Genomic DNA, 24,869 nt, shown 5'->3' on the forward strand with positions numbered 1-24,869 from the left:
AACTCTGTGTGTCCATGTAGACAGGTATGTCTGTGGAGGCCAGAAAACTCATACAGTTTTTAAAAGGTTTTATTTTAATTTTTTTTTTCTGAGACAGGATTTTTCTGTATAGCCCTGGCTGTCCTGGAACTTGCTCTGTAGACCAGGTTGGTCTAGAGATCCACCTGCCTCTGCCGCTGTGCCCTGAGATTAAAGGTATGTGCCATCACCATCTGGCTTCAGTCATACAGTTTTTGCTGAGGGTAGGGGGTTGCTTTGGTTTAGGTTTTGTTTTTAATTTTTGTTTTGAGACAGGATCTGACTATGTAGCCCAAAGCAGCCTGGCATGTGTTTTGTTCACCAAGCTGGCTTTAAGTTCTTGAATGGCAGGTTTTTCTGTATGTGCCTTGAACAGGAAGTGGCAGGTTATAGAGCAGGATGGATGTCCTTCCCCCAGTGGGACTGTGATGTCATAGTGGAAGGCTGCTGGGAATAGCTCCAAATGATAAGTACTTTAGTGTGTGCCTGACTTCACAGCTCTGTAGTTAGCAGCAACCAGAAAGCAAGATTAAATTTATTTCATCACAAGTTTCCAAATTGACTTTAAGCACATTTATTTTCTCTGGTGCCATTGTTTATTCTTCCTACCATATGCTTTTAGATTCAGTCTGTTTGGTGTGTCCTTGTGATCTTGTGAACGTCTGTGTTCCATTTTACAGTATTTATGTATTATAAAGTGACTGGGGTGTATTTCTCGAGAGTTTTGTATTACCTTATATAATACATGCAAGCTCAAATTCGCTTTGTTCTGGAGATCAGGGCCTTGTGAGTGCTGGCAGTTGTTCTCCCCTGCGCAGTATCCCCAGCCCTCACGTATATCTTTAAGTTATGTCTGTCATTTCCCAAGACTGTTGAGCATGGATAATCAGTTTGTTTTCTTATCGGTAACAAAATATGATATGTATTAGTGCAGTGGCAACAGAATTCACTTTTCAAGTGTTTAACATTGATTTGTTGTTGTTGTTATTCTGTGTGAGACAGGGCCACATTTTCATCCTTGGTTATACATTTAAATTAGGAGCCTTGAAAATAAATAGTTTTCTTTGAAAATATTTGAGAACAAGATTTATTGGGATTTTCCTTCTCCTACTTTCCCTTGCTTGTAAGTCTTTTGCTGATATATGGTCCCAATTGACAATGGGAATTTATTTTGTTTGTTTATTTGTTTTGAGACAGGGTTTCTCTGTGTAGCCCTGGCTGTCCTGGACTCGCTTTGTAGACCTGGCTACGAACTCACAGTGATCCACCTGCCTTTGCCTCCCAGAGTGCTAGAAATATAGGCGTGTGCCACCATGCCTGGCTGACAGTGGGAATTTTTAACTTCAGAAAGATGGAAGGTTATGTTAGACTAGGATGCTATGGTTCCCTGCGGACCCCGGTATCTGCATCTTCAAGACCCTAAATACACTTTAACCTCTGTTCTCAGCCTAGTGATAGTGGTACACATCTTTAACCCCGGCACTCGGGGCAGAGTCAGGCGGATCTCTGTGAGTTCAATTCCAGCCTGGTCTACAGAGGGAGCTCCAGGGCAGCCAGGGCTATTACACAGAGAAGCCCTATTTGAAAAACCAAAAACAAACCCTTCTGTTCTCTGAGCTCCTTGTTTTGTCCAGTTGTTAGCTTTAAAAATTCTTCATTGACTTGGAATAGCTGATTAAAAACAAGGAAAGTTAGAGTAGTACTCTCTTTGGGATCTGGCTCAAAGCTGATTCTTCCCTCGAGCACTAGGTGGAGGTGTTTCCTAGTTGCTAAGAGTAGTTGAGCCACATCTTGGCTTGTTTTTGTTTCCAGCAACCTTCCTGCTGTTTCAAGCCCTGTACAGCCTTTTCTTCTCCTTCCCTCTCTCTTCTCCTTCTGCCTCTTTCTTTCTTTCTTTCTTTCTTTCTTTCTTTCTTTCTTTCTTTCTTTCTTTCTTTCTTTCTTTCCTTCTTTCCTTCTCTCTTTCTCTCCTTCCTTCCTTCCTTCCTCCTCCCTCCCTCCCTTCCTTCCTTCTTTTCTTCCTTCCTTCCCTACTTTCTTCCTTCCTGTTTTGAAACAAGGTCTCACTGTGTAGTCCAGGCCTACCTGGAACTCTGAATCCTCCTGCCTCAGCCTTCCAAGTGCTGGGATTATAGGTGTACATCAACATGTCCAGCTTTTGTTTAAATTAAATTACTTATTATAGATAATTAAATTTTTAATCACTTATACCATTTTATACCATTTTGAGTTTTGTTTCTAATGCTATATAGTTCAGAGGCAACAAAACATGAAAAGGTGCATTTTGGTAGGTCAAATGAGGAATCCTCTCAGAACACTGAGTGGCTGGGATAAAATAGGATGATGTTGTAGTGTAGCATTCTTGAGGCAGCCATAGATGACTAAAGAAGACAAACTAAAATGGAAGTAAAGGCTGAAGAGACCGAGCAGTGGGTAAAGTATTTGTCTGAAGCATTGAGCACACACCTCATGTACTTAATTGCAATGTGGAAAGTAATCATTTTTTACAAATGACAGATTCTGAGAAAACATTTTGGATAGTATTGCTTTTTTTTTTTTTAAATAAACCATCTCTCTCTCTCTCTCTTAGTTTTTTAGAAACATGGTTTCTCTGTGTAACAAGCCCTGGCTGTCCTGATCTCACTCTGTAGACCAGGATGGCTTTGAATTTACAGAGATCCAATTGCCTCTGACTCCTGAGTGCTGGGATTAAAGGCATGTACCTCCATGCCTGGCTATCTCTTTTATTTTTGTATACTTCATTTACAATACTTAAAAAAAATTAATTTATATGTATATATGTGTGCCTACATGTGTTTATGTGTACCTCATTCATGCAGGTGTCCTTGGAGGTCAAAGGGCATCAGATCTCCTGAAACTGGAATTATAGGTGGTTGTGAGCTGCCTGATAGCAATGCTGGTAACCAAAGCCAGGTCCTCTACAAGAACATTAAACACTCTTAACTGCTGGAGCTATCTCTCCAGCCCCTGCCTGTCCTGGAACTTGCTCTGTAGATCAGGCTGTCCTGGAACTCACAGAGATCCACCTGTCTCTATCTTCTCCCAAGTGCTGGGATTAAAAGCATGTGCCAGCATAATTGGCTCAAGAATGGAATTTTTCTCACTGTGGCTTTAGGGGTCCACTTTTCAACATTTCATAATGAACCCTTTCATTAAATGCTACATTGTGGCAATTAAAAATAATGTTAATTGGGAGTTGAGTGTGGTGACAAACACCTTTAATCCCAACACTCAAGAGGCAGTGGCAGGCAGATCTCTTGAATTACAGGCCAGCCTGATCTATAAATGAGTTCTAAGATAACTAGAGATACACAGAGAAACCTTGTGATGAAAAACCAAAATGATGATGAGATTATAATATAAAAATAGTTAACTGGGACAGGGGGAATGTCTTAATGGGTAAGAATGCTTGCTGTAGATGAGGACCTGAGCCGGAATCTCCAGCACTCATATAAAAAGCCAGGTGTGGCCATGTATGCCTGTCACTCCAGAGGTGTAGGGAGCAGAGGCAGGGGAATCTCAGGGGCTTGCCAGCTGCCGGCCTGGCCCCAGTTTCAGGCAGAGACCTTGTCTCAAGGGAGTAAGGTGCAGCAGGATAGAGCAGGATATTTGACATTCTGCTCTGGTCTTAGCATGTGTGTACCTACACACATACAGACACACACACATGCACGCACGTGCACCACACTCGCACAAATGAAAATAAAGATGTGATTAACTTACAAGAGATAATATTTAAACAGTGCCTTGTGTCACTTTAGAGCATCTAAAGGAGCTTTGCTTGGTAACTGGGCAAGTCTAAATAAGACTTGTTTTTGGCAAGTAGTTTATATATATATAGTTTGGGATTTTTCTAGGGCATCTGAAACTGTTAATAACAGAGTCAGCCATTGCCTTTTGGCGTCTTATAGTGTCTTTGGCTTTCGATGTTATTAAATCTTACCGAAATGCTAATACTAGGAGAGGAAATTATTTCACTTTGATTTATTGATTAGTCATTCCATTTCTTTGGGTAAGCTCAATGACCATTCTGGGTTTCGGGAAAAGTTTTGATCACAGACGGGAGGCTACGAAGCCCGGTCTCTGCAGTGTTTTACCCTTGCCTTTTCAGTGATTGCCTTCATGTTGTGGAGCCGATGCCTGTGCGGGGCCCTGATGTAGAAGCATACTGTCTGCGATGTGAATGCAAATATGAAGAAAGAAGCTCTGTCACGATCAAGGTGAAACATGAGCATGTGCACGTACACGAATGCATGTACACACACTCAAACACACTCTCCAGCAAAGACAGAAACATTTGAACTCCCCTAAAAGTAACAGTGGATCTGCTTTTGCTTTCTGGATTAGTTAGGATAAACAGACAAGTTATATGGCTCTGAATGTGCTATGTTTGATTATCATATTCTGTATTCTGGAAATGTATCGTAGTTTCTCTCGGGACCATGTATGCTAAAGGTCAATGAGACAACATTTTTTTTTTAAAGATTTGTTTTTTATTTTGTATACAGTGTTCTGCCTGCTTGTAGGCCTGCAGGCCAGAAGAGGGCATCAGATCCCATTATAGATGGCTATGCACAACCATGTGGTTGCTGGGAATTGAAGTCAGGACCTTTGGAAGAACAGCCAGTGCTCTTAACCTCTGAGCCATTTTCAAGCTGTCTTTCCCCCTGTCCTCCAACCCTTTGACTGAATGATGTGTTTAGTCACTATTGTAGAAGTATAACTTTAGGTCTTCTATTCCCGAAGGAAATGGGATGTGGCTAACTCATCACCGTCAGATCTCTAATGAGCTCAGTTACTTTATTATGGTGTCAAATGGTTGTTCTCAGGTTTCTTTGTTTGTATTAAGATTTTTGGCTTCCCATTCCATTCCTCAAATGGAAAAGGCCTCATAATCAGGAGGCAGAAGCAGGCAGATCTCTGTGAGTTCGAGGCTAGCCTGGTCTACATAGAAAGTTTCAGGACAGAGAGTGCTATGTAGAGAGACCCTATCTCAAAAAAAGAAAAAGGCCTCAGAAAGAATGTAGGGCATCACTTCTGAGTCGAAATCTCACCATGCCTTGGGGTTGTGATGTTCTTTTCTCTTTTTCCCTGCCCTTTCTCTTTCCATCAGTTTTGTAAAAGGCTGATTGGTTTTTGTTTTATGCATGAGAGTTTTGCTTGCATGTATGTTTATGCATTGTGTACATGGCTGATGCCTACAGATGTCAGAAGAGGGCATCAGATCCTCTGGAGCTGGAGCTATGGATGGTTGGCAGCCAACATTTGGGTGCTGGGAATTGAACCTGCTCATCTATAAAGAGCAACAAGTGCACTAAGCTTTTGAGCTATCTCTCAAATCCCCTAAATTATTACTATTTTATTCTTTTATATATATGGATGTTTTGCATGCCTGATGTTCATAGAGGTCAGAAGAGGGCATCAGACCCTGGGAATTAAAGTTATAGACAGTTATAATTCTCTGTGTGGGTGCCAGGAACAAAACCTGGGTCTTCCAGCAGCAGCTAGTGCTCTTAGCCATTGAACCATCTCCCCAGTGCCCTTTTTTTGTGGAGCCCAGGGTCTCACACTTAACAGGACAATGTTTGACCACTGAACTACAGCTCCAACTCATATGCTTTTTAACAGAATTTTAAATATATAATTTGTATACCCTAAAATTCTCCTGCTTTTAAGTATATAATTTAGTAAATTAAAACAGTGTCTGTCTTAAACTTCTGTTTTTAAACATTTCTGTCCCTGGTCCCAAATTGTCACTTTCTGCCTGTACACATTTTAATATTTCATGTAGGTAAAGTCGTATGTCACCCTTTGTGATTCTTTACTTTGTCTGAGTTGTAGTGTGCACCAGACTTCATTTCATGTTATTGCTAAATAGTATTCCATTATATGACTGCTTCTCAGTTCATGAATATTTATATTGTTTCCATATTTAAATTATAAATAATACTGCCATAAGTGTCTTTGTATGGATATGTGTTTGTTTTTCTCTTGGAAAAATCCCTCAGAATAGAACATTTGTTTGTTTAAGAGGTGACCAGACAATTTTCCAAAGTGGTTGCACCATTTTGCCAGCATTGTGTGATGGTTCCACCTCTCCATGCCTTTGCCAAAGGTTGGTGTTTTATGTTTTATTATAGCCAACTGAGTGAGTGTTACACCTTTGGCAGCACACAAATTACTATCCCCACAAAAATCACTGCCTTGCCAAAGGTTTGCTGACCTCCGTCCATCTGAAGGGATGTTCTGCTGAGATCCACCTGAATCACAGTTCCAGCTGGGTCCTGTAGGTTGTTTTGGCAGTGACACTGCTGAGCGTAGACGCCGTGCTCAGCTGAAGGAAGAAGCTTCTGTGCAGGCCACAGTGGACCTGCAAAAGATCAGAAGCAAAGCTGTGTTCCCTCTTCTCCTGTTCTGTTGGATTCAGTTTGCATCTTCTGTTGGACTCTGCTTGGTACACAAATCCTATGCACTGAGCAGATGTCTTCACCACGAAGTCACTGTTACCAAACAAACTTTGACTTCTTGGCTGGAATAGAGTTGTGACTTTTTTTCCTTGTCCTTTAGGTTACCATTATAATTTATCTCTCTATTTTGGGCCTTCTACTTCTATACATGGTATATCTTACCTTAATTGAGCCCATCCTGAAGAGGCGCCTCTTTGGACACTCACAGCTGTTGCAGAGTGATGATGACATTGGGGTAAGTTCTGGCGCTGTGGTAGCTGCTCATTGCCAGGCTCTACCCTCATCTGTGTGGTGAAAATGGCCCTAGGTAGATGTTTTCATGTTAGTGCAGCTCCCCATTGAGACACTGAAGTGAGTTCTAACTTGAGTCTCTTTCTGGAAAGAAATGGTGCTAACAAGCTGTAGATGTAGTTGTTTGACCGGATGGTCCTTGGTTAGGGCTTACATAGGAACCTGCACTGTTGTACTGAGGAAAACATCTGGGTTAGCTTTTTAACTCAGGCTCCTGCAAAACATTTTGCCTCTAGCACCTGATGCTTTAGAAGGCAAGCAGGTGGCTGGGTGTAGTGGCTCATATCTTTAATCCAGCACTTGGAATGTAGTGGTGAGGATCTCTATAAGGTGGAGGCCAGCTTAGTCCAAATAGTGAGTCCCAGGGCAACTAGTGCTAAATAGTAAGGTCCTGGCTCAAAAAGAAAGAAAGGAAGGAAGCAAGGAAGGAAGGAAGGAAGGAGAGAGAAAGGAAAAAAGGAAGGAAGGAAAAGGAAAAAAAAGGCAAGCATGCTTGAATGAAAGGGGAAAATGAAAGCATTGACATTCTTTTCTTGTTTGTGTTTCAATAATTTCTGTTTTATATTTTTTATCTTCTTGCTTAAAAACACTGATTTTTTAATTTTAGAAAAAATTTAGCCATCACTCTAGAGATTTTTCTATCTTCAAAACCCTTATGATTGTTATAACCAGTGTGTAAACTGTATAGTGGTCTCTTTTTTTTGTTTTAATATTACTTCATTCAAAGTGTCTAGAAGGGACTAGGAAGACAGCTTGGGGAATAAATCGCTTGCTGTGCAAGTGTGAGGGCAGAGTTTGGATCCTCCGAACTCTCACACTGTGTGGGCAAGTGGCCTACTTGTGATTCCAGCATACACAAGGTGGAGACAGCGTATCCACGAGCCAGCTGCCTAACGACACTAATCACACCAGGAGCTCTGGGTTAAAGTGAGAGAACCTGCCTCAGTAAATAAGGAGAGCAGCAGAGAAAGCCCCCAAGGGTCAGCCTCAGGCCTGCACGCACATGTGCATATGCACTGACACACATGTGTACACACACAGACATTCATGTAGCTACACCCAGATAACACATGTAAAAATGCCTAGGAGTTGACATAATCCATACGGTTAGTATAGTTTAGAGAATTGATTATTAATTCTATCAATATATGTAGGATATTTCTGAATATTCCACTACTTTCTTATCGTATATAATTACTATTTAGAATGATCTTTTTCTTTCCATTTTATTGGACTACATTCCTAAAAGCAGATAAAATTCATTGTAATTTTAAGAGTCAATTGTAAAAGCCAAGCCTGGGGTAAGCTTGCTGACAACCATCAAGGTTTTTAGCTGGGGAGTGGTGGCGCAGGCCTTTAATCCCAGCACTTGCAGAGGCAGAGGCAGAGGCAGGTGGATTTCTGTGAGTTCAAGGCCAGCCTGGTCTATAAAGTAAGACTAGGACAGTCAAGCTACATAAAGAAACCCTGTCTCAAAAATAAATAAATAAATAAATAAATAAATAAATAAATAAAATAAAATAAATACAGAACAGGCACAGACAGGCTGCATGTGGTGGTGCATACCTGTGATGCCAAGATTTAGGAGCAGATGACTAGAAGTTAAAGGTCATTCTTGGTCACATGGTGAGTTCAGTGACAGCCTAGGCAACCTGAAAACATGTCTCAATACAAAATAAACAAAAAACCCCAAAGCGCTAAAGAGATAGCTTAGTGGTTAAGGACACATACTGCTTTGCAGATGATTTGAATTTTAGTCCCAGCACCTACATCAAATAGCTCACAACTGCCGGTAAATCCAGCTTCAGGGTCTCCGTTGCCTCTGGCCTCCAGTCTGTGCAGGCACATGCACACACATACTCATAATTAAAAACAACAAATCTTAAACACAATCCACATAAAACAGACATAGTAGGTAGGATTAATGCCTAGAGAGAAGTTGTATCTCAGAAGCAGTAGAATCTCAAACACTGTTTCCATGGTAATTTCCATTTATATATTCTCAACTCTGACTCTATAGATACTAGGGTTAGATTATCCTTTGTTGTGGAGAAGCCTTGTCTTTAAGAAACCTGGCAGGGGGGACAGAATCACCACCACTTGAGAACTACTGGTATAAAATGTTTATTGAAGGCCTCACAGTGTTTTCACTCCTAGCACAAAAGCTTATGCTGACTCATAGATCCTTACAGCATTAATTACCTGCTGCTCTCTCAGAGGCAATGTTAATAAAATACATGCAGAACGTAAATTGGTGAAAAAATGTGTAGGTGTGAATATGCCGGGTGACATTGATTGATGGGCTCATATGCTTAGTAACCACTTTGCCTATCAGTGATTAATTCAGCCTACATATTTGACTATTGGAGAATATTGTCACTAAGAGTCCCAGCTGACTCTGATATTGTCAAACTGATTCTAGGCAGAGAAAGGTTTTCCAACCAAAGCTGTGAGTTTAACTGTACAAACAGAAGTTAAAATTCAGTTTCTATGAACTGTTTAGCTTCTTTAGTATATACTTTTTAAAGGTTTATTGTTAAGACATTTAAATTTTTTTCACCACTTGTATTACATTTTAGGCCAAATAAAGGAGTACAATCAGTCGAGAGGTTCACATCAAACAATGGTAGTATTTGTCATATCATATATCTGGGACACACAGTCACTATTATCTAAACATTCCACTAAAGCATGCTTTGTATTCATTGTAATTTTATCAGGTGTAAAAAGAACAAACTTATGAAAGTGAAAATCCCCATTTGCATTCTCCCAGTGTCTGAGCAGCTAGTCCAATCTTGTTCTCTAGGTGGATAGCAGACCGAAAGGATTAACTGGTTTGTTTAGTCATTTGAGTTTGTTCCTTAAGATTTTTTTTCCTCATTTTTTTTTTTTACTCGCTTCCTTGAGGGGTAGATGACAGGACTGTGTGACTGAGAGGCTCTGACAAAGCCTTCCTTCTTGTCAGTATTGTTTCTGTCCAAATAAACCAATGGTAGTAATATTTTATATACAAAATCACTGATGCACCATTTTCCCATAGTAATCTACCCAAAATAATTTGGTTTTGGTGTGCTGGAAGGTACGGCACCAATTTAGGGTTAGGCATACAAGTGTTAGTGTTTGTGCTAATTTGTTAAATGACCTTGGACCAGCTTGTTTCCTTATTGGAAATCAAGTAATGCTACTTTAGCCTTCTACTTTCCTTTTTTTTTTTTTTTTTTTTTCTTTTTAATCCTTTTCCTCCCTCCTTCTCCCCTACTATCCTTCTCAATGTCTCTGCATCTCAATAGGGGCTTGCTTGTAGCCCTGGCTAACCTAGAACTCTCTATACCAGGCTGGCCTCAGCCCTGCAGCAGTCCTGCCAAGCTCTAGGATTATAGCTGTGTGCCACCATACCCAGCTAGCCTTCCTCCTCCTTCCTCTTTCCTTCTGTATCTGTGAAGCATCTTAGATTCATGGCATTACCTTTATTATTTTCATTTGTAGAGTTAAAAACAAGTGATGAGATTTGCAGAAGACATTGCCTAAGTTAAATAAAAACTGGAGGACATTTTGATACAGAAGACAAAGACTTCTTTTAGAAAAGTCTTTGTGGTGGGCTCAGCAGTTAAAAGCACCCACTATTCTTGCCAAGGACCGGAGTTCAGTGGCTCACAATCAACTGTAACTCCAGCTCTAGAGGATCTAACATCCTCTTCTGGCCTCTGTGGACACCTGCGCTCATATGCACACATCTACCCACATACACATAATTAGAAAGATGGCTCAGTGGGTAATAGCACTTACTACAGGAGCGAGCTCAGCAGCCTAATGCATTTCCCAGAACTCAAACCCAGAGGCGAAGAGAGAGTGGACTCCACAGTTGCCCTTTGACATGCAAACTCACACACAATAATAAATCAATATTTTAACATTTAAAAAGGCTGGAGAGATGGCTCAGCAGTGAAGAGCACTGATACTTTTGCAGAGGACATGGGTTCTATTCCCCATACCCACATGATGGCCCACAACCATTTTTAACTCCAGACTCAGGTGGTCTGACATTCTCTTCTGCCTTAAATGGACACCAGGAATCAACATGGTGCACAGACATACATGCAGGAAAGACCTACATATAACAAATAAATAAATCTTTAAATAAAAAGGAAGAATTCTTGGGATATATAAACATAGAAGAAATGTCTTGCTGTAGAAACATGACCAGGTAAAAGCCCAGTAGTGACAGTTGTAATGGAGTCAGGTGGCTATGCATAGCTTTCCACGCCATGTCCACTCCTGCCCCAGTCCCAGCTGCCTACATGCATTAGAATGATGTTGCTTCTCTCCTGTAGGCAAACCTAGTTTAAAAGGCCGGGCCTTTGTTGGAACATTTAGAAACTTTGCTGACATAGGGTTGAGGAAAAAACTCAAGGAAAAGGCAAAACAAAAACAGTAAATTACAATTGAAGCTGTTTGTCATGTAGGCAGCTGTGTTGACATCACATCCATAGGCAGATTAGTGAGATGGTTTCCTGTGTAGCAACTACAAACATGCCGTTGCATTAGTTTATGTTGACAGGAGAACCTGGCTCTGTACACAAACCTGGATAACCTTCACTAGCCTCTTTCCTAAGATAGCAGTTAACATGGAAGCCATGGAGCACTCTGTAATGAAAGATATTTCTGTTGATTAGACATGCTGAAGTAAGCCAATCCTCATGCTGCTTGATAATAGAAGGAACTAAAGCACCTGAGCTCTGTCTCACTGCAGTGGGAAGAAGGAAAACCAGAAAGTATTGGAAAACAGCTCATGGTGCATGTTGAGGGCCCAGAGGACCTCAAGACCGGCCAAGACATGGCCCTGAGAGCTTCTGCCTGCTCTAGGGGCCCTCGGCTGAAATGTTAACAGTTCTGACATAATGGAAATTGGGAAATAAAAAGACGGAGCTCCCTTCTGCCACAGATGAGCTATGAAATACTGATCAGTACAGAGGAAAGTCCTACATATCTGTAATGGAGATAGTAATGTGAAAACAGGCTTTCTTAAGCGGCATGGGTGGTTATGCCTTTTAGCTCTTGGGAGCAGGAGGTTGGAGGACCACTAGTCAGGGGTCAGTCTGGACCATTACAGTGTTGCAGGCTAGTCTGGGTGACATAGCAAGACCATATTTCAAGGGAAAGAATAGTACAAAAAAATGGCTAACATTTTTAAAAAGATTTAAAAAGTTTTGTGTGTCGTATATGCACATTTTTGCAGATGCCTCAGAGGCCAGACAAGGGTGTCCGATCCCTTGCATCTGGAGTCCAGGCAACTGTGAGCTGCCTTACAGGGGTGCTGGGAACACCCCTGTAAGGTCTTCTGGAGGAGTAGCAAGCATTCTGAACTGCTAAGGTCTTCTGGAGGAGTAGCAAGCATTCTGAACTGCTAATCCATTTCACTAGCCCCTTCAAAAAGTTTAATTCCATTAATTAATTAGTTTATGAGGGGGGCAGGGGTGGGAATGTGGGCACATGCATACCTCAAGGTATTTGAAGGTCAGAGGACAACTTGCAGAAGTCGGCTCTCTCTTTCCTTTGTGTGGGCTCAGGGATCAAACATCAGGCTTGGTGTCAAAGGCCTTTACCTGCTGAGCCATTTCACTGGCCCAAGAAAATAGTGGGAGAATATTTTCTCCCACTAACTATGGAAAACTTCTCTGTAAGGCAAATGACCATTGTCCTTGTCTTAGTTTCTGCTCCTTAAGGAAAATGCCTTTGGATTGTGACCTATGAATGGATTTCTCACATGCCCCTTACTGCCCCTGTTCCTGGAATCCTCTGTTTCTGTAGCTGAGTTTGCCCTCTTCTGATTGGTAAAGAGTGGGAACACCAGTCCCAAGGTCTGCTCACAGGCTGTTTGTTCTTACATGTTTAATGCTGATCCTGCCATCTCTAACACCTTCCACACTGACTTTCAGGATCATCAGCCTTTTGCAAATGCCCACGATGTGCTGGCCCGCTCTCGAAGCCGTGCCAACGTTCTAAACAAGGTGGAGTATGCTCAGCAGCGCTGGAAGCTTCAGGTTCAGGAGCAGCGAAAGTCTGTCTTTGACCGACATGTCGTCCTCAGCTAACTGGGAGTTGGAATCAAGGTGACTAGAAAAAACACGGCAACTGGGAGGAAGTGGCTGGTGTCCATGGGTTTTAATGCCCGTTGTTTTTACAAATCCTTGTTGGATGGAGGAAGACTCAGAATTGGAAGCAAACCCCATGCTTGGTATTTTTCTTGTTAATGTATTAATAGAGACGTTTTTAAAGCACACAGTTCCAAGTCAGCCAGTAAATCTTTTCCTACTTGTGACTTTTACTAATTAAGCTGCCTGTGAGTTATCTTGAAGTCCTGTGCCTGGAACAAGCTCTCTCTTTCTCACCACACAGTTCTAACTTGGTTTTCAAGAAAATTTTCAGGTGTGTTTTTGCTTCTGGTTTTTTGTGGTGGGAAAATAAATGGAAGTCTTGGGAGTGCTTGAATAGTTTCTCTCGAGTCACTTTATTAGACAAACTTGTAAATACGCCAGGCCTTCTACTTCAAACGTGTTAATATTTCCAGTGTAGATGGCTCATCAGTGTGCTGGCCTCCCACGTGACTTCTGCACTGACTACATTACCTAGGGTTCTGGTTGGCCCGTGGCTGCATTCCATGGGAAGTTGGAGCTGAGCTGCCTGGCGGCTCCTCACGAAGTGCAGACTTGTTTCGTGCACTGTGGTGTCTGACGCAACATGTCCTAGAACAAACTGGCCATTTGCTAGTTTACTCTGGTAACTAAACACAGTCTCAGTGTGTGGTCTTCCTCATCTTCTTCTAGTATCTCTAAGGACTTGAATATTTAGAATAAAGACATTTTCTCTTAAGCCCAAGCCTCCCTGGATGAATGACAAACACATACTGGTCAGCCTTTACTGTCCTGCTGAGCGGCTGCTATTTGAACTAATGTGGCAGCTTTGAACTAGGACTGGAGTTCAGATTGCCTCTCTCTGAGAAGTCTAACAGTTATTGGATAACTGGCTCTTTTTCTTCCTACATCCTCTTTGGAATGTAACAATAAAATAATTTGCAAAACCCCTATCAGTGTGTCTGCTCTTCAACCTTTTCTCCTTCCTCCTGTGCTGTGTGACAAGCATGGTGACACAGAGACATTTGGTGCCCTGTTGTTTGAAAACATGTTAGGCAGCCTCATCCTAAAACACTGGCCCCGTATTATGGGTGCAGAGAGAAAGCTGATGTAGTCTTAGGCACACACATATCAGACAAGTTGAAGGCCTTAAACTTCATAAACCAGTATTCTAGGCAGTACATAGCTATAATCCTAGCACTCAAGAGGCTGAGGAAAGAGAGTTGCTTGGAATTCAGAGTTATTCTGGGCTGTGTAACGAGACCCCCACCTACATACGTATGTATGTGATATATATGAAAAAACAGACATATATATATATATATATATATATATATATATATATATATATATATAAACAAAATTCATAAAGGAGTGCCAATTCTGTGAAGTTCTTGGCAAAATCACATTAAATAGTAAGTTGTATTCATAAAGATGAAAAATAAAATCTCAGGCTGAGGTGATGGCTCAGTGTGTAAAAATGCTTGCCATACAAACCTAACAACTTGAGTTCAAATCCCCAGCACCCTCCTAAAAAGCTGCAGGCTGTGGTGTGAGTGGGCCAGCTCTCCCGGCTTATGCATCCTGGCTCGAACAAGGTAAGGATTGACACCACAGGGTGGCCTCTGATTTCCACGTGTGTGTGGACTTGTGTACACACAAAAGACTCTTGGAAAACTGGGACTAAGGGGAACTTCCCCAACCAGATAAAGAATTACAAACTGGATATAGTGACTTTTTCTGTAAGGCCAGCATTTACGAAACCAAAGCTGAAGAATTGCCAGGAGTTCAAGTAGCCTACAGAATGGCATAGCCTACAGAATGAAACCAGTATCTGAAGGGAAAAATGGAAAAATATATATATATTTAGGTAATAATTATATTTACTTCCCCTTGAGATCAGAGAGACAAGGATGTCCTCTTGTGACACTTTTTAAATCACCTTAGGAGTCCTAGCTCGTGCAATAAAAGGAGGGGTATATAGAGTGGGAGGAGATGGTGAGACTGTTTAAAGATGACACTCTCTCTTTCTAAGTAGAAAACCAAACAACAAAACCTGGAATGAGTAAGTGATTCCAGCAAGGTTTCAAGATTACAGTATGTAAAAGCCAGGTGCTTTCCTAGGTACAAGCAGAGAACAGGTTGGGTAGAATTTGAAAGTTAAAAGTACAACTGGGTCAGGGAGGTGACTCGCAGGTAAAGGTGCTTGCTGCAAAGCCCAATGACCTGAGAATCCCTGGGATTCACTTAGCAGAGTGAGCCAACTCTTGCAAGTTGTCCTCTGAGTTCCGCACATGAACACACACAGACACACACGCACCAATGTTCATAAAGTACTTAAGAAAAAATGGCTGGGGGAGGTAGCCCAATTGGTAGAGTGATTGTCTGGAATGCATGAAGCTCCAGGTCTGGTCCTTAGCATATAAATCAGGTGTGGTGGTGCATGCCTATAATCTCAGCACTTGGAAGATGTATCTAGGAAGATCAGAAGTTCAAAGTCATTGTCAGCTACTTGTGAAGTTTTCCCAAGAAAGCACCCCTCACCCTGTTTCTTTGTAGTTAAGCTCATCATCTTCAGTTTCAACCAGAAGAAACATTGTATTCCATCAAGGAAACCCCACAGCCCCTGAGTAGATGGCTGCAGCTGCCACAGAAAGACATAACCTCTGGCCACATGTGGCTGTTTTCCTCAGTGGGATCTCCTTTCCTTGCAAGTGGCTCACTTAATGCCAGGAAACCAAGCCTGGAAGTATGGAGATGCTGTTCAGCTTCAGAAAAACTACCTTTGAAGAGACCAGTGTTGATACAGAGGCCAAAGGCCAAGAGCTGCTTTTACCCCAAACTGGGTCTTGGAAAATGTCTTTAAAGCAATTTGCTATTCTGGTCATCTAAGTCTATCAAAGAAGACTTAGCACTGAATTTTAATCTAGAGGAAGATAGAGTCCAGATTTGAAAAGGTCTCATAGAAAACCATAGGCTGCCCTCAAACTCAATGCACTGCTGAGGATAATGGGGCAATTTTGATCCTCCTGCTAATGCTTCCCACATGCTGGGGTTATGGGAGTGTGTTAGCATGCTCAGCTTTGTGTGGTGCTGAGGATCAAACCCAGGGATTCTTGCATGCTAGGCAAGTACTCTAGTAGCTGAGCAACACTCCCAGCCCAAGAACCAGAGTTTGTGATGGTAAAAGAATTCAGCGTAACTTCTGGAATACACAGAAAGGGAAATGTGAAATTATCTTTCAATTGAAGAACAAGAATTAATGGAAATACAAGATTTTTAAAATGTCATTGTTGGGCTAGGCATGGTGGTGTACACCTTTAATCCCAGTACTTGGTAAGCAGAAGCAGGTGGACTTCCATAAATCTGAGGATAGCATGGTCTACTCAGTGAATTCCAGGTCAGTCAGGGCTACATAGTCTCAGTTAAAAATTAAAAATAACACAGAAGCGTTGGGGCACTGTCTTAGTTAGGATTACTATTGCTATGATGAAACACCATGACCAAAAGCAAGTTGGAGAGGAAGGGTTTTATTTGGCTTACATTTCCATATAATTGTTTATCATCAAAGGAAGTCAGGACAGGAACTCAAATGGGGAAGGAACCAGAGACAGGAGCTGAATCACAGGCCATTGAGTGGTGCTACTTACGAGCTTACTCCTCATGGCATGCTCAGGCTCTCTTAGAGAACCCAGGACCACCACCCACAATGGGCTGGGCCCTCCCCTATTAATCATAAGTTGAGAAAATGCCTTACAACGACTCTTATGGAGGCATTTCCTCAGTTGAGGTTCCCTTCTTTCCAGTGTCTCTAGCTTATACTAAGTTGATGTAAACTAGCCAGCCCAAGCTGGAGAGTCGGCCCAGCAATTATGAGCTCTTGTTGAGCTTGCAGAAAACCCCAGTTCAGTTCCCAGCACCATATTGTGTTGTTCACAACCACCTGTAACTCCAGCGCCAGGGAATCTGACACCTTCTGGCCTCCATAGGCACCTGCACTCAGGTGCACATGCCCACACACTAATGCACAGAGATACACAAATTAAAACGTAAAAATCTTTTAAAATACTACATTTCTTTCCTGCACTTAGTGTAAATTTTGCCATTTTCTAAGACTATCTTGGAGATGTTTAAGATTATACATGGCACATATTTGGTGTTTTGTTGTTGTTAAAGTAAAGACCTTTCCTACAGATTTTAATAAACATTTTCAGAGATCCAGCTTTTTATCTTTGCTTGTGTGTACGCATGTTGTGCATGTAGGCTTGTGTGTGTATGATTTATCTGAAGGGTGTCAGGTGCCCTTCATCAGTCTGCACCCTGTTCCTCTGAGGCAGTGTCCCTCACTGACTGTGGCACTAGTCTGGTGCTGGCAAGCCCCACTGATCTTCTTGTCTCCACCTGACCGCCCTCCACCCAGGCACTGAGGTTACAGGTATATGTACAACCACCTTTGGCTTTTCATGCATCTTCTGGGAGATTTGAACTTGGGTCCTTATGCTTGTGAAGCAAATGCTCTTACCTACCAAGCCATCTCTCTTCAAACACATTTTGATACAAAATTATGCTGAACTATAATATAGAACAGGTTTTACTTGTAACTCACCAGTTTCTGTTGATTGAAGGGAGTAAGCAGTAAGAACTTCTCCCCATATATAAAACTAAGCACTGTCATTGTGGCAGTTCCTAATTTGTTTGTTTGTTTGTTTTAAAGAAAGTTATTTGCCGCTATGAAAGCACCAGCTCTCAGGGTTGAGTCGCTATACTGCACTTTCTAAAAGACTTCATTCTTCAAAGGTCATATGGACCTTCTCAGTTCTAAAAACATATTGACCAGTATTTGCATACTATGAGACTACTGTATTTTTCATAAATAACTTTATATAAAACCATATAATCTGGCTGAATGGGAGGACCCTCTAAATAAAAGAACCCATCCCAAGTGTCCAGTTTCATAAGCAAACTTGTCAACTTAGATTGTCAGATGCTGTCATAGCTCCATAGTAGGCAGAAAAAACAGCTAAACCAGAGCTAGCCGGTTCTGTTTAACTGTAAGCTACTTTGCATATTTTTACTAAATGACCACCTATAAATCAGGTTCAGTCAGACTCAGCCCCAAATACAGCATCTTGAACTACAAAACAGGTAAGACTTCTCCATAGTGGCCCATAGGGAGACTAGGATTTTTTTAAAAAGCTCCAGGTATAGCTGATAAATTTTGTCATCAATAGGATTATGTTATTGCCTTAAGAAATCTATGATGACCTATATGACGAAAGGCTCAGCTTGCCCCAGTGATGAAATCTGATGAACTTGGGTTCTGGCATTTGGCACCAGCATTGCTGCTGACTTAGAAACCTTAGCAATTTATCGTAGACTCCAAGGAGGGAGGGAAGGAGGCATCCTAGCTTTCCCCTAGCTCACACATCCCATAATTCAATTGTATGTGCAATGGTGGCTTTTTTATTTTTTTTTTAATTCTAGATTATTTTTTTTTTAATGCTCAGTAGAGCATCAAGAATCTCTTAGGATTTTAACAGTAAGACCTCATTATTTATTTCCCAGAAGAGCTCTAAGAGAAACCTGAGCTGTTCCCATGGTAGCTGTGTTTGTCAACCATGCGTGTGTTTGGAAGCCTGGAATAGTAGCATTAATAACCCATTGCTTGCTTTTGAAACATGTGCTCACTCCCCCCTCTGCTCCCCCATCCAGACTCCCCTAGGCTCCCTGTCTTCATCCTCTTCATGGCTGCGTGCTTTCATTTCCCTAAACGTTACGTTAAATTCTCTTGTGTAATGGAAAGTGAGCGATCATACTTCAGGGCTCCTGTGCTGATGGGGGGACTCCTTGGATATGTTCAGTAGAGAAGCCTTGTCATCAGTGTGTCTTCAGACATGCCATGCTTTAAGAATTATTCAAGCTCTCATTAAAACCTAAAATCTTAATTTTACCTGTCGTGTAAACAAATTACTCAGATTTCACCTGGGTCAAGAGTTAAGGTATTATTTAAATTATTCTTCAGGGTAAAAACCAGGGCTCAAGATAACATTCTGCATAGGTGGATATCTGCTTTACTTTTGAGGAACCTGACTTCTGGTTTCTTGTCTGTTGCTGTGAGAAAACACTTAGCAAAAGCAGCTTAGGGGAGAAAGAAGCTTGTTTCAGCTTACAGTTGACACGGTCCATCATGGAGGGAAAGCAGGTCTAGGGCCAGGGAGCAGGAACTTGAGGCTGAGACCATAGAGGCCCTGTTTGCTGACTCACTCTCCAGCTTGCTGACTCGAGCTTTGCTGGCTTTCTTCTGCAGTTCAGGATCACCTGCCCAAGAAATGGTGCACCCACAGTGGGGTAGGACCCCGACATCAATTAAGAGCCAACACAATACCCTAGGGACAGGAGGGATGGTCCAGCTGTTATAAGCACTTGCTACTCTTGCAAAGGACCAAAGGGTTTGGTTCCCAGCAAAGACACCAGGCCACTTGCAAATAACTGCCTGTAATTCTAGTTCAGAGGCTCTGACACTTCTGCTGGCATTTACGGGTACCAGGCACACATGTGGTGCACATACATACATTCAGGCACTCATACATAAAAATAAGAGAAACAAAATAGCCAATATCCCAATATCCCATAGGCCAATGAGATGTAGGCAATCATTCTCTCAGATGACTCTAGGCCATGTTAGGGTGACAGTCAAAGCTAATGAGGACACTCATTAGCTTGTCAGCTGCAGGCAAAAGACCATTATCAAAAATAAATGGTGCAGGCTGCATTCCCATTTGCCTGCTTTGTTTTGTTTTGACTCAGGATCTCATGGACCCCAGGCTAGTCTGGAATAACCTTAAGCTTCTAGTTTATTTGGTGCTGGGATTGGCACGCAGGGCTGCATGCATGCCAGGGAAGCACCTACTAGCCGAGCCGCATCCTTTGGCCCCATTGGTGGCTTCTGTGGCTTCGTCATACCTACCCTTTTTTTCTCAGCCTCTTGAATTCCTAGCTAGGGAATTTCCTAATTAGTCTCTTCTCTCAGCAGCTTTTTTCTTTTTGACAGAATTCTGGCTCCTGTTTAGTCTTCCAGAGAGTCTTGTCATATGTTAATTATTGTGGGTCATTTGGTCAGTAATTTGGACTCTCCCATTTCCCGATCCTCTGTTTTTGTTTTTAATTGGCACTACATCACTTCTCCTCCCCTAGCCTCTTTAGCACACTTTCCCAGGCATTCACTCCTTTTCCAGCTGGTCCCACTGTGGCTTTTTCCAACCCTTCCTCTTCTTCACCTGCCCTCTAGCCCTCTACCCCTCCCCCACAGCCCCCTAGACCCCTTCAGCCCCTGCAGCCCTTTCTGATTCCAGTTTCTTATCTTTTCAGAGGCCATAGCCAGGCCTTTTCACAAAGATGGAAACTCACTAGAATCTGGTCTTGAAGGCCATCCCTTCTCTCACCCGGCAAGGTCTATAGTGTTCCTGCTGGGCTCAGGTAGAAAGAATCCAGTGCCAAGTTAGGTGTGGTGGCACATGCCTAAGCTCCTTAGCTAGCTAACAAATATCAGGCCAGCAAATACTCAGCAAGACCCAGTCTCAAAAATACAAACAAACGGAGAGAGCGGCACCAGCGTTATCTAACCTCGCCTATAAACAGTTGGTTCGCTTTTGCCGCGCCTCTTTTTTTTTGTTTGGTGTGCCAAGCCTGTGACTCCCAAAGACACTGGAAAATTACTCCCTGAGAAGTGGCCCAAGAACTTCAGTGCTCTGCTGTTTGAGGCCCCTGGTTAGATCACCCCTGCTGGTCATTACAGGCATGTTCAGACCTCAGCAACCATGCTTTGAAGTCATCAATGTTTTGATTCTCCATGAGGTGCAGAGAAAGAGAGGCTCCATAAGTGTCCATCTGTAAGGAAAAAGAAAACGGTTAATTCTGGGGCTTGGACTTATTAAATTTAAACCTTTTCAGCCACTGCAGGATAGTCAAGACCTCAGGTGGATAAAGGAGGCAAGTGAGGCTCAGAGAAGCTTAAGACAGCTGCCTGAGGACACAGGGCAAGGGCAAGGTGAGGTCAGGGTTCACACTGAAGGATTTACAGTGGAAGGACGTACAAGCACTCCTTCCCCGCCTCCGAGGTGACTGCTAACTACGGCGTCCCTGGAAAATCCACTGAGGCTACTTTATACAGACAAATGCAAAGAGGTGATGTAGCTCAACGCACTTTCCTGATCATGTGCAAGGCGCCCTGGGTCCAGTACCCCCAGCATCTCACACACACACACACACACACACACACACACACACACACACACAAATGAAGGGGGGTAGGCAGGCAGATAGACACAGAGAAAGTAATAATTAAATGTAATAAAAATTATGATAAAGGAAAGAAAAAAAGGAAGGATTCCTCTCTTTCTCTCCCTTTTTATCTTCCTTCCTCCCTCCCTCCCTCCCTCCCTCCCTCCCTCCCTCCCTCCCTTCCTTCCTTCCTTCCTTCCTTCCTTCCTTCCTTCCTTCCTTCCGTGGTGGTGGTAACGTTTTGAGACAGTTTTACTATATATCCTAGGTTACCTGAGAACTTACTATGTAAACTAAGCTGCCCTTGAACTCACAACTATCATTCTACTTCAGCCTTCCGGGTACTGGAATTACAAGTTGTATAAGTCCAAAAAGGTAACTATCAATGCAGAAGTCTGTAAGACATAATTCTTGAAGAAAACACATCAAAATTGCTCTTTTAATCTGGCCAAACTGATAAGCACGGCTCCATTTCTAGGTGAAAGAGGAAGCGATGGACACCAGAAACTACCCCAGCCCTCCAGACAGGCTCTCTGTCTTCTCCGAGTCTGCCCACTTGCCACTGTCCAGGCCCTTCTACCTGGACCCCATGGTCACTGTCCACTTGTGCCCTGAGGCCCCGGTGCCACCCCCTTACATGGATGAGCTGCCTCTGTTGCCTTTTCCCAGCGATACCCTGATCTTGGACAATTACGGGGATCCATACCCCTTCCCCTTCCCTATGCCTTATGCCAACTATAGGCGCTGCGACTATGCCTACGGGCCCACCTTCATCCGCAAGAGGAACGAGCGGGAGAGGCAGCGCGTCAAGTGTGTGAACGAAGGCTACGCCCGGCTGCGGCGGCACCTGCCGGACGATTACCTGGAGAAGCGGCTCAGCAAAGTGGAGACCCTCAGAGCTGCCATCAAGTACATCAGCTACCTGCAGTCTCTGCTGTGCCCGGATGAGGCTGAGACCAAGAGGAACCCTAGAACCGCCAGCTGTGGCTCCTTGGAGCCTGCTCTGAAAGTCATTTGAGTCAGCTCCTTCCAAAAACGGTGTCTTCTGTAGCAGTGTCCAGTGGGTTCTCAAACACGCGGTTTCCAGGAGGAGACAGCAGTAGCTCACTACCAGCCTTCATTAAATGCTGCTTGCCTTGATTTCGGGTGTACAGTACTCTCTCAGGCAGACTGAGAATCCCATGCTGGCCTCGCTGAGGCCCAGGGTTCCCCCAGGTTCTCTGCATCCCACCCCACCCTCTACAGCCTTGGCAGGAGGCTCTCTCCAAAGCATGGAAAGGCTGAACGCTGATTACTCAAGCGCTTGTCTTGCACTTGCTACCCACTTTGTCCTAAGCGATCACTCCACACCTCCCTTGGCTTGAAATTAGTTTAGATGCATCTTTTTCTTGTAGATTTCCTTAAGCAGCTTAGGACCATGCTTGCCAAGCCTTGGGACCAGCTGGGGAGATGGCTCACTGATTAAGCACTCGGCAGGCAGGCAAACATAAGGCCCGGAGTTCAGACCTTCAGCATTCCATGTAACTGCCAGGTGGGCATGACAGCATGTCTGTAACTCCAGCCTCTGAAGGTGGAGGCGGGGAGCCCTAAGCGGGCAGGCCAGCAAGGCTACTCATATGAGTTTGGCTGACAGAGCTGACTCAGTGAAGGCGGAAGATCTGTCAAGGGTGAGTCAAGCCTCCATATACACATGCATGAGAGTGTACTTACAACCCCCCTCCACATGTCACCACACACATGCAAATGCACACCACACACACATGAAAATGGAGGGAAAAAAACCCAAAATGGTGGTTCTGGAATCTAATTGTTCAGTTTGAGGTTTCATTTCCTCTCCATGTTGGGTTCTTTATCCACAAAATTAAGAAAACAACGGCAATGTTCTGTGAGTTCATTCAGTGGAGAAGCAGGCCTGACCCTTGATCAGGATTCATGCCCGCTGTTTGTTACCACCGTTGTTATTATCAGCCTCCTTGTGCAGTGCATCGCCATGGTCCAGTCTCTTCTACATCAGGACATCTTCAGCTGCTCTGGAGGGCCTTCCTTCACTCCTGGAGGGAGCATTCGCGCCTCGCGCTGTGGATTCTGCTTCTATCCTCCTTTTCTCCTAACTCCCAGTCCCAACTGTCATTAAACCCAGTCAGGATGTTGAGACTTCTCTCCCTCTGTCTCTGCTGTCGTGTATCTCTGTGACATCTTTCCCAACCTCCTGTCCCAGCCAATACTCAACCTAGATTGTGCTTATGTCTCTGTTTGGGTGCCTAGCCCACTGTCTTTACTGCACACCCCATCTCTGTCTTCTAAGAGACAATCTTATTCAGCCCATAGTCTTCCAATCCTGAAGAGTGCCTGAACTTGGTGGGTCAGGAAATATTTGTTGATACTATTTTCCTGTCCAGTTCTGCCAGCTGTGTCAGGACCGCCACTAACTCTCATCCTGGACTCTGCTCTTAAAGGGCTCTGCCCTCATTTTGAAGCCTTTTCTCATATTTTTGGTTGTGAGCCTAGCCTTTAACAGCTGAGCCATCTCTCTAGCCCTTGAAGCCTTTTCTTTATCTTTTTGTGAATGATGTGTGTGTGTGTGTGTGTCCCCTGTAAGTCAATGTACATACACATCTGTGAAGCTGTTAAAGTACTGCTGCTCAAACTGTCTGATGGTTTCCTTTGGGCGATTACCTTTAAATGTACCCGCTTCGTTTACTTGTAGTTTTTGTTTTGTTTTATTGTCCTCACTATGTAGCTCTGGCTGGACTCTAACTCACAGAGATCTACCTGCTTTGCCTCCAGAGTCCTAGGATTAAAGGCGTATGACACAATGCCTGGCTCCACTTTGCTTTCAAAGCTCCCTATACTCTGACAGCCTTACAGAAAATCACAATCTTGGAAACACATCCTTCTCTCTTCACTCTTCCATTCTAACCTGGAATGTTTTTCCTCCCACCACTGAAATCCCATGCTCTTATTCAGTCATCCTTCCTGGCTGTCAGCTCTCATTAGTCTTTCTCAGCCTCATATTCAAGGCATGTGTCTGGGCAGTAGTCGTTCTGGTGATTGCGAAACTTAACTTTGAGCATCATCAAAGTGCTTTGAGTTGCCAGAGAAAACTCAACTGAAACTGTCACAACCAATACAGAGAATGTATCCCTCATGGGACCGAATACTTCAACCACCTGTTATTTTAAAATCTGTGTCTGTGTCTTTGTCTCTCTCTGTCTCCCCACCAAGAAGTTTTATGTAAAGAGACAGGACAGGGGGCTGTAGAGATGGCGAAGTGGTTACAAGCCCTTGATGCTCTGTGGGAGCCAGAATGCCCAGGAGTCTAGGTCTGTCTCTATGACTTTCTCAGGAAATAGCTGCCAGAATCTTCAAGAATAAGATGTCTCCTTATTCCTGAACAGAAAGAAGAGAATCTGTACCCAAGATCCCCAGGTTCAATCTTGAGACTCATTCTGATGGGAGTGGCTCAAGGACCACTAAACCCTTTGCCTCAAGGAGATGGGTGTTCTGAATGACACTAGTCACCTGGGAGCTGGGTTACATTTGGCCGATATGCACGTGGATCCATAGTTCTAAGCAGGAACTGGTGGGTGGGCAGCACAGATGAGGGAGACACACCCATACTTGGGCCCCTGCATTTTCTTGGGTCTTCTTTGTTGAGCAC

General features: G+C 43.2%; 2 protein-coding genes across 2 annotated transcripts in view; both read left to right on the plus strand.

The window, feature by feature from the left end:
* Tmem9b (TMEM9 domain family member B) overlaps window positions 1-13,881 on the plus strand; it is a 16,766-nt gene extending 2,885 nt beyond the window's left edge. The window contains exons 3-5 of the mRNA XM_055607470.1: window positions 4,151-4,259; window positions 6,607-6,741; window positions 12,734-13,881. Coding sequence (XP_055463445.1) covers window positions 4,151-4,259; window positions 6,607-6,741; window positions 12,734-12,889 — 400 coding nt within the window. The 3' untranslated portion in view covers window positions 12,890-13,881. The remainder of the gene's footprint in view (window positions 1-4,150; window positions 4,260-6,606; window positions 6,742-12,733) is intronic.
* Window positions 13,882-21,701: 7,820 nt separating this feature from the next.
* On the plus strand, window positions 21,702-22,226 carry Ascl3 (achaete-scute family bHLH transcription factor 3). The gene has a single exon (XM_055607422.1). It carries the CDS (start codon window positions 21,702-21,704, stop codon window positions 22,224-22,226), a length of 525 nt encoding a protein of 174 aa, XP_055463397.1.
* Window positions 22,227-24,869: the final 2,643 nt, after the last annotated feature.

Source organism: Psammomys obesus, unplaced genomic scaffold (genome assembly GCF_907164565.1).
Source record: "Psammomys obesus unplaced genomic scaffold, mPsaObe1.curated_primary_1811, whole genome shotgun sequence".
Classification (NCBI taxonomy): Eukaryota; Metazoa; Chordata; class Mammalia; order Rodentia; family Muridae; genus Psammomys; species Psammomys obesus.